The sequence below is a fragment of the Pungitius pungitius genome, chromosome 13 (genome assembly GCF_949316345.1).
Source record: "Pungitius pungitius chromosome 13, fPunPun2.1, whole genome shotgun sequence".
Classification (NCBI taxonomy): Eukaryota; Metazoa; Chordata; class Actinopteri; order Perciformes; family Gasterosteidae; genus Pungitius; species Pungitius pungitius.
In genome coordinates, this window is record NC_084912.1 from 6,834,524 (window position 1) to 6,852,347 (window position 17,824).

General features: G+C 44.4%; 1 protein-coding gene across 2 annotated transcripts in view; it reads left to right on the top strand.

Annotated features, from left to right (window-relative positions):
• The first annotated feature begins 595 nt into the window (after positions 1 to 595).
• LOC119214369 (cGMP-dependent protein kinase 1) overlaps positions 596 to 17,824 on the top strand; it is a 70,686-nt gene continuing 53,457 nt past the window's right edge. Inside the window, exons 1-2 of one of the 2 annotated variants that reach the window (XM_037466102.2) lie at positions 596 to 1,018; positions 9,626 to 9,792. In XM_037466102.2, the coding sequence (XP_037321999.1) occupies positions 762 to 1,018; positions 9,626 to 9,792 (424 nt within the window). In that variant the 5' untranslated portion in view covers positions 596 to 761. Of the gene's footprint in view, positions 1,019 to 3,953; positions 4,545 to 9,625; positions 9,793 to 17,824 lie in introns of those variants that run through there. The other variant, XM_037466101.2, reaches the window with a different exon arrangement.

Sequence of the window (17,824 nt, forward strand, 5' to 3'; positions counted from 1 at the left end):
ACATTAAATAAATGAATCTTCACATCTTTAATCTACCGACGTATGGTTGTCTCAGTTTCCCCTTCCCCTTACACCACGTGACCGTTTCGACCACCAGTCCGGTCCACTGTCCCACAGAAAGGGGTGCGGGACAATTGATTTTTTTTCTTTTGCTTTGTTTGTGCAACAGTTCGGGGGAGGTGATGAGAGTGTGTTTAACATTTCCCTCAAAAGGGGGGTCGGGAAAGGGAGGGGGGAAGGGGGGGGGGGGGGGGGTAAGGGGTGGGGGAGAATCGTGCAGATAGATGGTAAACAAATATCTGACAGGCAGCAGCAGCAGCAGCAGCAAGCCGCGCCACCGGGTTCCCTCTGCAGCGCGTGAGGCTGCTGAACTACAGGAGTTAGTCTCGGTTTTTATTTTTATTTTATTATTAAGCGCCCAGTTTGACGACCTGCCCGCTGTCCTCGGGGGGAGAGACAGAGCTGCTGTAATTGGTCTCTCAATGAAGGATCATCAGCGGCTCCCCGGAGGCTCCGCGGACTGTAGCGCAGCGCTGCTGATTCACACCGTCCGCTCCCCGGCGTTAAGCACCGCTCCGCTCGCCTTTTCCTCCTGAAACAAACCATTTGGACAGCGAAAAAAAAAAAGAACCTCGCCGTCCCGCGCGTACCCAAAAACGGGGTTTCTCGCGAGTCCTGGGAGATTACTTTGCTTTCTTTGTGTGTGTGTGTGTGTGTGTTTTGTTGGCACGTTATCGCGGAGTTTAACGTCAGATTTCGACATGAGTGACCTGGAGGAAGACTTCGCCAAGATCCTGGTGCTAAAGGAGGAGAGGATACGGGACCTGGAGAGGCGTTTGGCGGACAGGGAGGACGAGATTCAAGAGCTGAAGAGAAAATTGCACAAATGTCAGTCCGTCTTGCCCAGCGCTCAACTTCTGGGGCCGAGGACCCGCAGGGCGCAGGGCATCTCCGCGGAGCCTCAGACGCACCAGGACCTGTCACGGCAAGCGTTCCGGAAATACGCCAAGTCCGACTGGTATGTGTGCTTCATTATGCCTCCGTGACGCCCATGTGCCCAACTTTGGGTCCCATTATCAAAAATATCTCTCTTGAGCGTTTCTTCACGATCGGAATCCAAAGTTTTTTTTTTTGCAGGGGATCGTGTCATTTGAAACATCAACTGTTCTGTCACTAAAGTAACGCGCTTTAACTACACGTGTGTTGATGGTAACTCTACACACAACACACACACACACACACACACACACACACACACACACACACACACACACACACACACACACACACACACACACACACAGGTTCGGGTGTACTTCCACGTCAATTCTCCACTAAGCTTTTCTGTCTGTTGTTCTACCTTTAACCCCCCCCCCCCCCCCCCCCGCCCCCCGCCCCTTTCTTTAATGGGAGCTGGAGACGTTTGCCATGAATGGACGAGCACTTTCATTCTTGGAGGCCGATGACGCAGCTTTAAGGCGCGCTTCAGAAAGAGCTCCTAATTGATCAGATCCATCAAGGCGGTCTCACAGGACGCCGACAAGAGGAAGTGCGATGCATTATTGGCTTTTAGTAGCAGGACGCTGAGGACCCGAAGTGCATGTCTGAGGATATTTAATACTCCATTAGAAAACGCTTTGTTTGACCATATGCCTCCTTCATCACCTTTAGGTGCTCGTTTTAGCTTCGCGATATGGGTGTCGAATCAGACATGGACCAGTTATCTCCTTTTTACTTTGCTGTAATACCAGCAAGGAGTTTGACCACCTCTGTCTTTTTAATTTCTTCTTATCCCCATACCTAATAAATAATCTCATAAAAAATAATTACCTGCTATATTGATGACACACACACAAACACTGGCAGAAATCTGACTCAATTAATGCAATAGGCAATGGGGTTAATTTGATTTAAATGGCAAATTTCCAGTCTTCATTTATATTATTAAGCCGCTGACAGGGCAAGTTCCTCATTTAAACTCATTAACCGGGACTCAGTTAGCATTCAAACGAGCGTGGAAGTCTGCATAATCTGTCCTGAGGAAAGAAAAATGTAATTTAGTATACCTAAGAATGAAGTACGGAAGTTGTGAATGACCAAGTTTCATTCGGAAACAACGTCTAACAAGCTTCAAAGAACACTTATCACATATTCAAAACCTAGGACTGGGGTTGATTCTTAAAAATGGTGAAATTTCACCCTGCTGGTGAAGCACAATAAGTGCTTGAATGGACCTCCATTGGTTAATTGCACATATGGCTGTAGACGCTGTGCACTGAAAAGGAAGTGAACCTGTTTACATTTGTTAGGTGACATGAATACTCTCAGTGCCACCAGAGTGTCTGGAGGAGGGAGGGAGGGAGGCAGGGAGGGGTCCGCCGGCGCTCCCGTGCCCGCTGGGCTGCTGTGGGGTTTGGAGACAGTGTGACCCCATTAGAGACAGGACGTGGCACCAGCCGGCGTCCCGCCCCGCTCATCGGATTACCGCAGCATGGAGCAAAGGATCCTGTTTCTATTGATCTGCATAGGAAAAGGGCTGAGCTAGAGGGTTAGGGAGGTGAAATTTAAAGCGCAGAGGAGATTTGAAGGACAGTGGGAGGGCCTCTTTAGGATGGGAGGACATGGGGATGTAACTCCTGGACTGGAGAAAGCCTGAAGTCTGCAGGCCACTGCAGTTTTCCTGATATGAAGGAAACTGCTGCCGATCAGGCTCTGTGTCCCGCACCCTTCCTTTGGCGGGAATTCAAATAACACATGATGGTCTTAATTGGCTCAGAGGAGAAAAGGTGCCCTGTCCTCATTCAATAACACACTTAGGAAGCTTTTACTCTAATGACTCAAACAGACGATGAATGCAGTTGTTTGTTAAACAGGTTTTTCCCCACAGTTAATTTATATCACCCATCATCAGTATTACTCAGAGGTGGCGAAGCATTCTTTGCTTCAATGTGCATCGGTTTTAAAGACCCAGGACTATTGTGCATGTCAGTAGGTCCATTGGAACAAGTACTCATTGCATGCTACCCATTTCACTAGGGCCATGAGAGACACAACATAGGATGCATTAAGTGTTGGTCATGCTTCACAGAGAGCAGAGGCCCCGTGCCACCTTGTTGTTGTTTGCTTGCGTCGATGCCTTATCCCACCACCAGAGGGCAGCTGCGATCTATTATTATAACACCACCTCAGGGTCGTTAACACGGGTTTTTTTCTAGAAAAAAAAGATGTTGTGGTACCCCCACGAAGCAAAAAGGGCGTATCTTAACAACAAACAAACAAAAATGTCGTTCGCTCTCCGTTGTGTCCTTCCCACCACGTCCATGGCAGTTTCCTCTTCGCCTGAATTGGTCCGGAGCGCGTGAGGCTTACAGCGGTTCCATTGTAGACACTTAACATCAGGAATGTGGCGCTGGCCTCTAGATCGTCGGCGTATACTGTATTCATTTCTGCTGCTATTGTTTCCCGCCTTTAGCGCCTTCGCTGCTCCTATGTGTAATCAGTCTTCAAATGAATAGTTGACAGGAATTTGAGAAGTTTTTTTTTTACCCCCACTTTAAAATACATGGTATACCAAAAGCATCATCCCGGAACATTGCATAGAAAACCTCCTCCTTGTTTATTTTAACACCGGGGGTCATTAAGTTTCCACCACCTCCAACTTCCATTAAGACCCCCGCGCTCATCTTGCCTGAGGGAGGGGGGGGGGGGGGGGGGATGCTGAAGATGTGATGGCATCGTTCTCCGAGCGACCGCTTTTTCTCCCCCGAGTTCATCATTCACGCGAGAGGAGCGCGCGACGGACTGCACCGCGCCACAGATTCCTGCAGGCGCCCTCCTCGCCATGCGCGCTCTCTCCCCGGGTCGCATCCTGACGCACTCGCAGAGGACGGTCCTCCGCTGTCACCCCGCCGAGGGAGGGAGGGAGGGGAGAGGGAGGAGAGAGCGAGAGAAACAGAGAGAGAGAGAGAGAGAGAGAGAGGGCAAACTTTACGTGGTAGTGGTGTTGAGACGCTTTAGGGGCTCACCTTGTTCAACCACCGAACGAACATACCTTCGGTTACCATTCTTAAACCCCCCCCCCTCCCCAAACCACCCACCAGCCGGAGAGACACGGGCTGCATCCTCTTAAGCTGTTCATGCCGGATAAAGTTCATGACCAACGTGGTAGAGGAGAGGGGACGAAGGCTAGACGGCACATACCTTTCGATAAACTTATCGGGAAGTCGCTCGTCGCCGTCTGAAATGGGCACCTTGCGTGACCTCCAGTACGCGCTCCAGGAGAAGATCGAGGAGCTGCGGCAGAGGGACGCGCTCATCGACGAGCTGGAGCTGGAGCTCGACCAGAAGGACGAGCTCATACAGAGGCTGCAGACCGAGCTGGATAAATACCGCTCCGTGATCAAACCGGCAACCCAGGTCGTCAAGCAGAACGATCTGCACGAGCAGCAGAGGACGAAGAGGCAGGCGATTTCGGCCGAACCCACAGCCTTCGACATCCAGGATCTTAGCCATGTCACCCTACCTTTCTACCCCAAAAGCCCACAGTAGGTGTCCTAATTATTTTAAAAAAAACATGTCGCTTCTGATGAATAGTTTTTCTTCTTCTTTCTGATTGCTGTGCGTAATGTTACGTGTGGCGCAGCAGGTACAACACCTGTAGCCACTATGAATGAGGAGGTGCTCTTTTACACACACACACACACAGACACGCGCGCGCGCGCACACACACACGCACGCACGCGCGCACTCTCAAACGCAATGACCGTGATATGGTGTCGTCAACTGTTACAATTTGGGAAATGATTGTCAGGAAACTGTCTCTATGGCGACACTTATCAATAGGATTATCAGCAGTTGGCTGATAAAAGGCTGCATGCCTGATCTCAGTTCAGCTTCCGAGAATATGACGTTGCCGTCCAGTGATGGGAGGTGTACAGAGCTGGTGGCTGCAGCCTCGTCTAATTTACTACTGTCAGAAGCTGTGAGTCTGTGAGAGACGGTCTCAACAGGCCCTCTGTGCATGTTTACCTTATGATTTGTCTACTCCCCCCCCCCCCACTCTCTCTCTCTCTTTGCTCTCCCTCTCTCGCTTTCTCTATCTTTCTTCTTTTCAAACTCTCACCAAAACATCTCCCTCCTGCCCGGCTCCGCTGGCAACTGAAAGCCGGTACTGAAATAGCCATCTGTTCTGAAAAAGAAAAAAAAAAAAATCCAGCTGCCGGTTGGGTTTGGACTTGAAGGCTGTGTCATTACGAATCAATACACTTACCCCGACTAACAGCTACTCTTCATTCTGCAAGCATATTGAAAAATATACATATTAAATAGAATGGAGTACTCAGGATGAAATCATTGGTTTAATATCTACTTTTAAATTCATCCCGAGGCATATCTTTGCCATCATGGTGCTGTTTTCATACTGAGCTGTGAAAGGCCATTAGTCTTTTTTATACCTGTCAGCTTTGTGCGTCGGCTAAAAACACAGAAAGCACACTGGTAACTTGTGTTGTGTTATTTGGTCTTTGCTTTGCTCTTTTCGTGAGACTCTGTCCCCCCGTGGGACTCTGTGGGAAAGAAGATAAGGAGAACCAAATGTGACCATTTCATTATGATAGCGAGCTTTTATTGTACATACATATTTTCATCAAGGCCTTTTACAAAAGAGGCTTTTAGTGAGACCTTGATGGTGTGTTTTTTATTACGAGCCTTTTGCCAAAAATACAAAATCCTGCATATTGACCGTGATACATAGTGTGATGTATCTGCAATACACATGGAGTTACATGGAGTTTCAATGTAATCAGCTGTCCATTAGAACAGGAAAGGCTGCTTGTTCTCGCCACTGTGAAAGGGAAAGATTGCGTAACGATGGAAATAAAAAGGAACTTTTACAAGGAGGTGGAACTTACCTCAACCATAGCTTTAATGCTGTGAGCGTCAGCAGGACATTTACTCTTCTAATTAGCAGAAAAATGAAAAATGATGATGGGAAAGAAGCCGACTGTTTAATGCAAACTACTTGAGCGTGTTTGGGCGCTGTCGCCCCGTTTGTTGATTATTATCATCATTAAATAGATCTTTAGTAAATTACCCGGGTGCACTCATGAAAAAAACATTGCATTTTTTGGGGTTATTGAAGTGCAGCGATAACGTCTGTTGGACTGTTGGCTCTTTTATTCTGACGCGTTTTTATCTTCTTCACAGGACCCACAGACCATTGCTCACTCATACGCTATCCACCCCTTTCGCTCCGTCTCCCTTTTGTTTTGTTTAGCCTCTCCCCCTTTTCTGCCACCCCTCTTCTTTTTTTCTTCCCAAAAGAGCATATTTTCTCCTTTTAAGGAAGGCTGAACTTGCTCAGCCTTAAACTTCACAACGGGATGAAGGCAAATACATCATCCTTACAGAGGGGAGGAAGGCAGATGTTTTCATAGGGGTCTGGTCATAAACGTTGCTTAAAGTTGCTATCAGAGGCTTAAGTGTGTGTGTGTGTGTGGGGGGGGGGGGGGGGGGGGTCAGAGATGTCCTTGGTGGAGTAAAGTAACAGAAAGAGGGTCAATGAGGCGTATTTCCAGAGGGCCGGAGGTCAATTTGTGAAAATAATGGATTTCTTTTATTAGGGATGATAGAATCAAATGACAGAATAGTCCTTCTCACCTGCACTTAAATCCTCGGTGAAATTCACCCACCCACCCAGTAATACATGTGTATTATTATATGGGAATTTTTCTGAAAATATACTCCCGTTTGGTTCATGAAGATAATCATCACAAATGAACAACACTTAAATGACCTGTGAGCCATTAATGCCCATTCAATGGGCTGAAGTAAGACTCTTAACGTGAAGCTATAAGGGAACTAGACGAAGACTTTACATAAACACCACAAAGCTAAAGGCGCATTAGCCGGAGTGATGGCGTATTAGAGTCACATTTTTAGACCCTTAAAAGTCTTTAAAGTCTTTTTTTGCAAGCATCTTTCTAAAAGCAAAACAAGCCAAGCTGCACATTTCTGGGTTTTTTATAGCAAGGGTCAGGGAGGGGGGGCCAATCTGGAAAGTCCAACTATGAGCTATAATATCTGTACTGTTTGACAAAAATATTGACTGTAGGCAACAATAGCTGTTAGACATCAGCCGCACGAGTCCATCCGAGACCCGAAACGCCGGGGAAGGTTCTGAATAATCTGTTGAAATCTCCATTGTTGGGAAATGTTATAATAATATAACAGCATATAACGCATTTAATCATTCAGTAATACAATTTTACCCCAAGCGACAGAGAGGCGGTATGAGCACATTTTAACTTTACTTACGTTTTGAACTTGGGTTCAAGGTTGAGCTTCCGATTCCCCTGGATACAAATATAAGAGACCTCTCCACACTCTACAGCGCCAGCATTCAAAATGGGCCCCTTTGTATTTCCTCTAGCGATGTTTGTTAATGCAGCTGACAGGAAGTAAACAGCAAGGCCGGGGTCATTAAACAGAAGCTGTTGCCCGAGCAACAGGACGGCTTTCAAAAGGTCAACTCTGTAATATACACATATCTCAAACTCCAACATCTCCAAATATTTATGTGTTGCGCTAGTTAAGAAGGGCAATCGTTCCTCTGGAGTGGAAACATGAAGTCACCAAACAGCGAGGTTACACAGATGACGAGTCTATTTTGTGGGTCTTTTGGGGGCCCTTTGTAAATGTTTTTCATAATAAAAGTTGATTTAATGAAATGTGATTCATTTTAATTTGATAATGCATCTTTAGAAGTGTGGAGCCCCTTCGGGGGGCCCCAGGCATTACAGCAATGTTCAGTTTGCATGTGAGAAAAAGCACCAGCGCCAGGGCGTAAGTCACCGAGGATCCTGGTGTGTAGCAGCGTGGACGCTGTGGTGTTTATGCGGCAGGTGTCCCGCTCGGTACCCGAGTCCTCGTCTCTGAGTCTCAGCTTAAAAAGTAGACGGTTTCAAGGACACAGGAATTTTTAAAATAGGTGCGGAAACGTCAGTCTTCTCCACTCGATGGAAGCTTCCCCCCGATGCTCGAGGGAAGAGCAAGATACCGAGGAGCCAATCGGATCATCTGACTTGCTGCGCTGTCTGAAGTTCAAATAGGTGAAAATACCTCAACTTTGGATTCTTGTTCCCCCGCTGTCTCTTAACCTCTTTCTCATATCTGTGGAGTGTCTAACAAGTGAGCATAAATGCTGAAAAGGCATTTCACAAATGACGGGTAAATCTGGGATAATGACGCTACAGGCAGAAAATCAGGCAGATTGGAAGATTCTCCCCGGGATGGAACATTCCAAAGGGCATCTGTGAGGGCCCTTTCAGGCCTGGCCGTTTTTTTTTCATTTGAAGGAGCAACAGAAGCTCTTCACGGATTTGTTAATGTATCTCAAGAGTTGTGGGAGAGATGGCCGTGTGACCTTAAAAATGCGAGATAAGCCCTTAAGGGGAAGTAGGACACTGACTATAAAAACATAAGCTCGGATCACGAATGCGGGGAGAAGGGGTCTGTGCTGTGTGTGTTTCGTGTTGAACCTTTCATTTGGCTGGCAGCGGGTCAGAGAGGTCCGGTGTGTTGTGGGAACACCGCTTCATAGATGCCTCACGGTTTATTTGCCCTTTTAGCTTTGAGCTCCTCCGGTGAACGGCCTCGACAATGCATCCAGAAATCAGTTTGTGAAAAGAGCACAGGGGCACAAAAAAGGGAATTTAGTGCACCAGCGCCCTTGAATCCTATAGAGCTCGAGAGGGATTTTTAGGTTACACAGGTTTAGCTTCTCAAGAGGGGGCTCCTTGTTGAACGCTAATATATATATATACTGTATATATGAACTGACCAGATGAGCAACATTGACTCTCGTGTGTGTGTCAATGAGGGAAAGGAACTCACTTTTTGGCTGTATCTTCCCGGCTCTCCTTCACATGGACACTTTCAATGGTGGAATGTCTCTTCTCCTTTGATGGTTCATAATTAGCGTCCAATGCCTCGTTCCAAACGCTTGTTTTACGTTATGTCTCCTTTAAGGCCGCCTGACAAAGTGCTCTGTGCACTGAGCTGCACTTAGGTGACTGCAAGTTTGAATTTAATAACATTCTCTGCTGTCCTTGCATAGCAACTGGTAAAAAAAAAGCACCTGTGGAATGCTCAGATGACTCCACAGTGTGAAGGCCTTCTTGGCTACAGGAGTGCATCCCTGAATCAAATCAACTTGCGTCCATTGAGCATCGATTTAGAAAGACTATTTATTGACTGATAACAGCATTTAAAGTGAACAAAAAGGTATTACCTTGACGTCTTTGTTGAAATCAACATGTTCTTTAAAAAGCGGCAACGCAGATGAAGGAAAATTGTAATTGGTCGAGAAATAATTGCCATGCCTGCCTTTAGAACTGGTCAAAGACCTTCAATAAAATTCAGAGAATATATTATTTCAGGCGAGGTTTTTGCTGTAGGTGTGTGTGTGTGTGTGTGATACATTCAAACTCTCTAATTCTAATTCATATTGCAAACCCTATCTCGTTTGTTGATGTTTTTCTACTGTAAAAAAAAAAAATCCAAAACAATGCCATAATAATCTGTGTTTGCGCAGTGATGGCCTCATTTTGCTTTGCCTCGTCTCCAGGTCCAAAGACCTGATCAAGGAGGCCATCTTGGACAATGACTTCATGAAGAACCTGGAGCTGTCGCAGATTCAAGAGATCGTGGACTGCATGTACCCTGTGGAGTATGGAAAGGACAGCTGCATCATTAAGGAGGGCGACGTGGGCTCGCTGGTCTACGTCATGGAAGGTGAGCGCTCAAACGTATGAAATGAAAAGGGTTACGGTCAGCTCAGCGAAGAACTAACCTTCAAGACTTTGTGCTCTAGAATTCAGCCATATCACTTCATTTTATGTTGTGCGACGCTGTGATCGTCTCTCTTTCATTCTCGTTTAGCGGGATTGTTTCAACGCGGGGTTTTTATACTCACATTTTGGGATTTTTGAAAAGGAGCCTCAACATGATACAGTGTGACAGCGCTGTTGACGAGAACAACATCCCATGCGGCATGGCGCTGATGGGATTTGTGAAAGTGCATTTGTGCTCCACAATTTCGGATTCTGCTACAAAGAGAAGCCTCGTCAATGACAATAGATTTAACTTCAGGGAAAATGGCTCAGTCAATGCTAGCACACTGTAACTGATCATCAGTTATATAGTTATTATATAATATATATATATATGTGTGTGTGTGTGTATATATATATATATATATATAAAATGTTTATTCCTTGGAAATTCACCAACCCGATCACGACATATATGCATTTATCATCTGAATATTATTGCTCTCTGTCTCTCCATAACCTGGATTACTACATTCCAATCAGCTCTCACATCTAATTTCAAGGACTGTGCAGCAGATCTAAAATGGATTTAAAATGTTTTTAAGGTAGGAATCATTTCTTCTGAAGCTTAACAAAATAGCAGAACAAAGAGAGGGAATAGAAAATATAGAAACTGAAAGCCATTGGCTTGAATCTCTTTGCTTGGTATATAGCCGGTGGCATTTAAAGGTTAATTATTTTCGAAGATGAATGCTGATATTGATCAGTGCACCGATTGTTTCCTGTTGGCCACCGACTACTTTAGTTATTGAGTTGGAAAGACAATTCCCAAATGTGGGAAGGTATACACAATATAATGAGAAATTACATTTTCTTAACTACGATTCTTTTCTACACAATTTCAGTTCTATGACAAATCCACAATTCTATAAATACGCTGTGGGCTTCGCTGCGTTCAAGCCGAGGCAGGTAGGATTTGTCACATTTGAAAGCGCTCCAGAGACAGACGGTGCCTGTGTGAGATGCCAACAGAAGTTTTTATGGCTGCTTTCTGTCTTCAGCTGGTCTTTACTGAGTCACAGGGTCTTAATTCAAAGACCTTTTGTGGTGCATCTAAGAACCGTGACTTTAAATGTTGTTGTGTTTGCAGGCTGACTCAATCATTAGGGTTGGTGAAGCAGCAGAGATTGTTCTCTCTATTGCCATCTTAGACGACGTGTATAACGTGTATTCGCACCAAGTTCAGTAAGACAGAAGTATTACGTTCAAATGCCTAAACAGGAGCCTTGAGTCTGCAGCGCTACATGCGCTTGCACACGTGTGCACTCGCACAAACTAGGAGTTTCATCACTCATTCTGTGCTGAGCACACCTGTGGAGCATGCCTTTCAACACCATGGACAGCGTCTCAACGTCCACCGAAACATGGTTCCTTTGAAAACTGTCTAATTCAAATGAAAGGATTTCATTTGTCTAGTATAAGACAGTTGCCAGATACACCCTTTAATAACTGGACAGACAATATTTGCCAGCAAACGCATGCTTAACATAACAAACATTTTAGTGAAGGCTGAAAATAAGTATAAAATCCTTTTTTTAAGTGGTTTGAAAACGGGGACCATGTGGTCGTGAAGTCAAAAAGCTTTTGCAGATATTAAAACTGACGACGACCAGCTTGAAGCCGGCATCATCACCAACATAAGCTGTACTCGTGTTTGAGGCAATGAGCAAATTCGAGCACGGTGAAATGCTTCATTATGAAATATTTAAATGTGAGACCACATCCCTGTTTATTGCTTGACTGTGTTCTGTTCTAAAGTTGTGGTTAAAAACATGAAAAAGTAACACGTTCAGTTTTCCCCCCAGAAAAGCAAAAACACAGGTCTTTTTTTTTTTTTTAAACGATTGCTACCATGTTGTTTACTGGATATATTTTAAGCTCTCGCTGTTGTTAGAGCTGCGAGGCGTCTATTGTACCAGCGGTAACTCCCCAGGTCACAAATGAGCAAGCGTCACACTGACACGATGAATACGTGCAACAGAAAGAGAGGAAAACAAGATACAAATCTGTAAGACAAATATTCTTTGAAGGGCTTTGGAAATTTGACAGTCTAGAGACGTGTGCAATTCATTCAAATGGGGCTTGATTTCACCAGTGATCATGTGGCGCAAATATTAAATGTTTGGTTAATTGATTTCCACTTTCAAATCCTGAAGGGAAGCTTACCGTGTTTATCTTCAGTGGACACTGTCAGCTCTCCCTTGCGGCCCCAAAATCTGTTCTGCTCCACTTCCTGTTCTGCATGTCTCTCTCTCTCTCTCTCTCTCTCTCTCTCTCTCTCTCTCTCTCTCTCTCTCTCTTGTATCCTTTGCCTGCAGTTTTCCACCTCTGGCCTCCGTGTGTTTTTGCATAAAAAGTAAACGTTAAAAGCGTCAGACCAGGGACCGTCGACGACTTTGTGTCAATGTTGGCGGAGGCCCATTGTAGTGTGTGGCCTTTGAAATCCACATTGACGGGATGTCTAACTGCGCCGCGTGAAGCACGCAGCTGCGTCTGCTCAACATTGTGCATCATTTTCCCAGTAGACGAGTTGTTCACCGCCAGTGTCATTTCTTAGTGAGACTTGGCCACGGGGCTGACATCGCTTATCGCGCATCATGTAGCCTCATGAAAACTGACAATGCAAAAAAATAATAATGGAATAAGCGTGTGTTGCATCATTACATCTGTCCCATTGTCCCCTGTAACGGAGATACGATTGATTTCACAACCTCCCCGTTTATGCCCAGGATTTAGCTTTTTATTGCAGATGCACTCAAAGATCAGACAAAACAGGAGCCGAAGAAACAGAACGGATTCTGCCGCTGGCTCCAGGGACGCTTGTTGCACTCCGGTTGCATCCACCGGTCCACTTTAACACACTGATTGCGACTGAGACAATAGCTCTCTTCTCCATGGAGATGAGAGAGGCGTTTGATTGGATGCGTCGTCCACGAAGACCCGTACAGGTGGCTGATGATAATAACGAGTATAATCACATGCAATTACTATCAAGCATTGCCAGGACAGTAACAACCACCCCCCCCGCCACCCCCCCCTTGATTTCCCTCATAGTCATCACTCAACTTAGGGTAATAAAAGAGAGAGGCAGCCAGTAGTACACAACATGAAAGCATCAGGTGTAACAGAGCCTATTCCTGAGGGTTGGTATCATGGTACGTTTGGATGGCGTAGACACAGAGATGAGGCCAAAATGCAAATTAAAATAAAGGGAACACAATCACTTGAATCTGATCTGAAGTCATTCCCCTGTCGGCTGGGTAGTAAAACATTACAAAAAAGGCTAAAGATAAATGGTTTAGTCGACAAGCCAATAAGCTCATATTTTAAGATTACTTAAAGGGTTGAATTTTGGTAATTGATCAGCGTGCACTAAAGGTTTTTTTTCACATACTATTTTCATTATTGATTAATATGCCTATTTGCGGTCAATTCACTGATAATATGGGCTTCAAAGAGAATGCTTGTCCCACGAGTAGTCTAAGGCCGCAATACATTTCTATCAATAAATATTTCCATTTGAGAATCTGGAGCAAGTAACTTGAGGTCATCTGAGTCGCTTCAGTTCTTGTTATATCTAAAAATAGGCCGTGAGATGGTTGAGTTCCATGTTTACTTGTAGGATCAGTGGGTTGGAGAGGACGGCTTCACTGAACAGTTTTTGTCAGCTTTATCGTGGTAACAGGATGCCTGAGGTCTCTCCAAACTAGGTTTAGTTTTGCCAACCATTTATTCACTGCTAATCTAATACAGTATGCGAATGAATGGTATAAATCAAATTTTCTTTTACCCTATTTGTGAAATAAGTACAAGCATTTATGAAGAAAAAACAAATGTTGGCCTAGAGGATGCAGGTGTATAATCTATTAGCAGGAATGAGCTGTCTGGCCTCACGGGTTCATAGTTTTAATACGTTAATATTACAGCACGAGTCAGCTCCAAATCCCAGGTATTCACTGTACATTGACAGGTTCTTTGACAGGTTACCATATTCTATGCAACCATTGATGCGCTGAGGAACATTTTATTCAGCTGAAGGTGTTTCACGGGATTTGAAAAGATGCCTCGGATTTGGCACTTTCTCAACACAAATTGGATGGAGTGCCAATTATTGTACTTGCTCTTAGGCGAGGCAAATTTTGACAGATTTCTTCAAGACAACTTCTACTTTAAGTGAGGACAGCAGCTTTTATGTCTGAATGTGACAGAGGAATGTGCTTTGGAGGCTTATGCCACACTGCCACTGTCAGTCATTTGGACTTTTTTGCTACTCTCACTGAGATATACCTCTGAATGACTGGTGATTCTGAATAACAAAGACCGGTTATTCTGAATAAAAAAGACCGGTGATTCTGAATAACATATATATATAACATAATATAAACATTATTTGTAAAATGAGTGGCACATTTGTCTGTTTACATTTCGTTTCATGAGGCATTTTATCCTGTTAAAAATCCCTGGTAGATTCCACTAGGACTTTCTGACATCGTGTACAATACCTCACAGCCTGAGTTAATTAAACCTAAAAACATGAAAACAGATCTCCAGAGTTTTGCAACCATCACTTTTTAATCACATTTTATACTTCATCATGAGCTCCATTATAAAATGTGTAAGTTATTCATTTTTAAAATAATGCCAATAGTCAGAAGACTAACAAGTCTACTGACTGACCAAGTAACAAGTTGACCAGTTTTTTTTAAGAATCTGTAATAGATGAACGTCTGTTTGAGACCCGAGACAACAGGACTCGTCCTCTCACTGTGCCTGAGGTTTGAGTCTATAGGGAGACAGGCTCATGAGGCAGTGTGTAATCAACAGGGGCACCTGAGTGTGACTCTGTGTCATACTGCAGGTGTGAGCCAATTCACCACTATAGATTCTGCTTTTGATACACTATCACCTAATTATTATGATGTATTTGCACATTAATAAGCCAAAATGAAAATAGAGAATGCTTTGGGTTACAGAAATGCGAGTGCACAAATCCACTGCACCGCGTTGTTGCCTGGCAACTTCACTAATGCAGCTGCGGAAAGCCAAATGCTCGCAGACTTTGAGTTGATTGGCCCCAGATAATACGGCATGTGGCTCACATTCAATACTACAATGGCTGCCTGTTATATCTTGAGAGCACTGGCCTATAGTGGTTCAATCTTGATAGCACTGGCCTATTGTAGTTCAATAATGAACCTTGACCCACTGCTGAGGACCAAACCCCCCCCCCCCCCAAAAGGCTTCTCTGGGGAACTCGATTTCAACTTCTTTGGACTAAAATCTAATTTAGGACGGACATTGTGTGGGTTTGTGTCTCTCTCTTGGTGACATGGTGTGCAATACTGTTATGACCACGGGACTCAGTCACATGCATGCAGCTGGCGCTCCTCAGGGCTCTTCGGGCTCTCATGATGACCCCGAACGAGGCCATGAAGGCGTTGTCCGGGGAAAGGCGAGGGGTCCGTAATTGGATTGACATTTAAACACACTCCTTAGTTATACCACACCCGTCCAAAGTAACTGTCAGGATCAGGTAGCGGCCCTTCATCCGTCCACTTAAATGCAGTCGCACCCCCCCCCCCCCCCCCCCCGTTATGAGGAAATGGAGGGAGAAGGCTGACAAATGAAAACATGTGTAGCGACATTTCTCCATGTTTCTGCAGTCTAAAATGTCACAGTCACATGTATATATATATATATATATATATATATATATACATTTTCTTACACCTTACCTCTGATTCAAAGAATACGGGTGGCGTGCTGGATTTGAGGACGCATTTGCTGACACACAAAAGCATAATGATCTGAAAGACCCCAAATATTACGCCCACTAATGTGTCATTAATGTGCAAATGGTGTTCATCCGTGGGTTGCACACTAATAATCTCACCTACTCCAAACAGTGCCCCATCTGCCCCGATCACCCAGTGAAAACACTGTGGCATGTCTGGCAAGTGTCTTTCCTCATTTGCCCTCAAAGTCCCTCCTTTGTTACTTTTACACAAATGCACAGACGCACACAGGTTGAGTGCTTTAATTCCAAATGCCTAAAACACAAAACCAGAGACAAGCACGTGTCACCCCGCGCATTTCACCGACTTTGACCCCAATCTGTCCCCTTGTCACCGTCTTTCTCACGTCTCTCATCTCTTCCACCTTTCCACAACTGTCTTATTCTTCTTTGTCTGACTGCACCCACCCTCCTGTCCATCTCACCTCATTTTCATTCCGCTATTCTCTGCCTTTCTTTCATAAACACCCCCCTTTCTATTCGGTCTCTTTGAGTGAGATGGCTTTTCTTTCTTCTTTTTTTTTCCCCAATCCCAAATAAGAATTGATCTCCATTTTCACTCCGCTGGGACCGATAAATACGCCTCGGATCAAGCATTAATGCGTGATTGGTGAATTATCCCTGAGACTTCATCAGTCCTTTGTGATTAACGTTTATGAGAGTTCCTCATCTGGAAAGCACATCAAAGGTGTGTGTGTGTGTGTGTGTGTGTGTGTTAAGAGGATTGATGGAGGAGGAAGTAGAAAATCAGACAGAGACAAAAAGAGCTCACAAACATCATTATGTATTATGCAAATGTGATGTGTGAAACTCCATTTTATTTTGCTTTGACTTAGATATGTATGAGCTCTACTGTATTGGGTACATTTTTTGGTGTGTGTGTGTGTGTGTGTTGAGAGTGATGCTGATATTCTGCTGGGACTAGGTTAGCTGTGTGTTTGCCAAGGTCCACCGTGAGAATACAAGAAACTGAGTATGAGTAATATGCTCTGCTAAATTGATGAATGAATCCCTTCCCTTCCATTGGCGCCTGGTTACTCGCAATGATACATTATTGACGGAAGAAATCGTTGTTGTCAGTGGGCCAAGAAGGGTTCATTCAACAAACGCCAGCATAACTTTTTCAGTGTTATATTTTCCGTTCATCATCTCATTTAATCTAAGCGGCACGTTGACCTTACAAACAGTCCGGCTCATGCGGGTTGACAGTGATTGACTGCTGAAACAATCCGTAAAATATGATTATCAAAAATGATCACTTGTTTTTGTCAGTTTATTACAATACTGAAATAATCCGTAACGCTTTAAAAACGGGGTTGCTCCCCCTGATTAAATAATGGGAATCGCATTTGATCCAGTTGCTCTTTTTCCCTTGAGACTGGCATGCACACGCGGCGCCCACATACTATATACTTCTAAACCACTTTGTCACCCGAGGATAGCGTGTCGATGTCAAACCTCCAATGATGGTCTGTGTTTGTGGATTCTATTGAGAAAAACCGAATGCTGTGAGACTCGAAAGGCCAATTTCATCAATCAGTGTCTCTGGAGTCGAGGTTTACTGGAGGCTTTCAGATAAGGGTTTCTTTTAAATTACTCTTCTTTGACCGGAGACTTTTTTATTGAGTCTGTTGTGTTAAATTTGTGTCTCCTCCAGGATGGAAGTTCTCAGAATTTTTGTTGTGCAAAGTACAAATCCCTGTTATTAGCTGACAGGAGCATGTTCATGTTATTATCTTCATGCTTTGTCACCTTTGTTGAGCTTTTATGCAAAGGCATTTATTTACAGTAATGAAAAGATTTCGAAATGATTACATGAAGAAAGCTTAACAATTCTCACCCCATCAAGCAGCATATAATTTGTAATCAGTTGCAGGGAGAGGGCTCACACAAAAGGGGCTTACACCACTAATGAATGTCCAATTAGCCTGAGCGTTACTTTGTGTTTTGTGCTATTTACGATGCTAACATGCTAAACAGCATCCAGAATATTGTCAACATCCCATCTTCTAAACATTAGCATTTTAGCATCCACTCAAAGCTGTGCAGTGCAGCCTCACACAACATCTAGACTTGTTGTGTATTCATGTCTTTTTGTGCATCAAAATATTCCATGTGTATGTTTGTGCAGATATGTGTG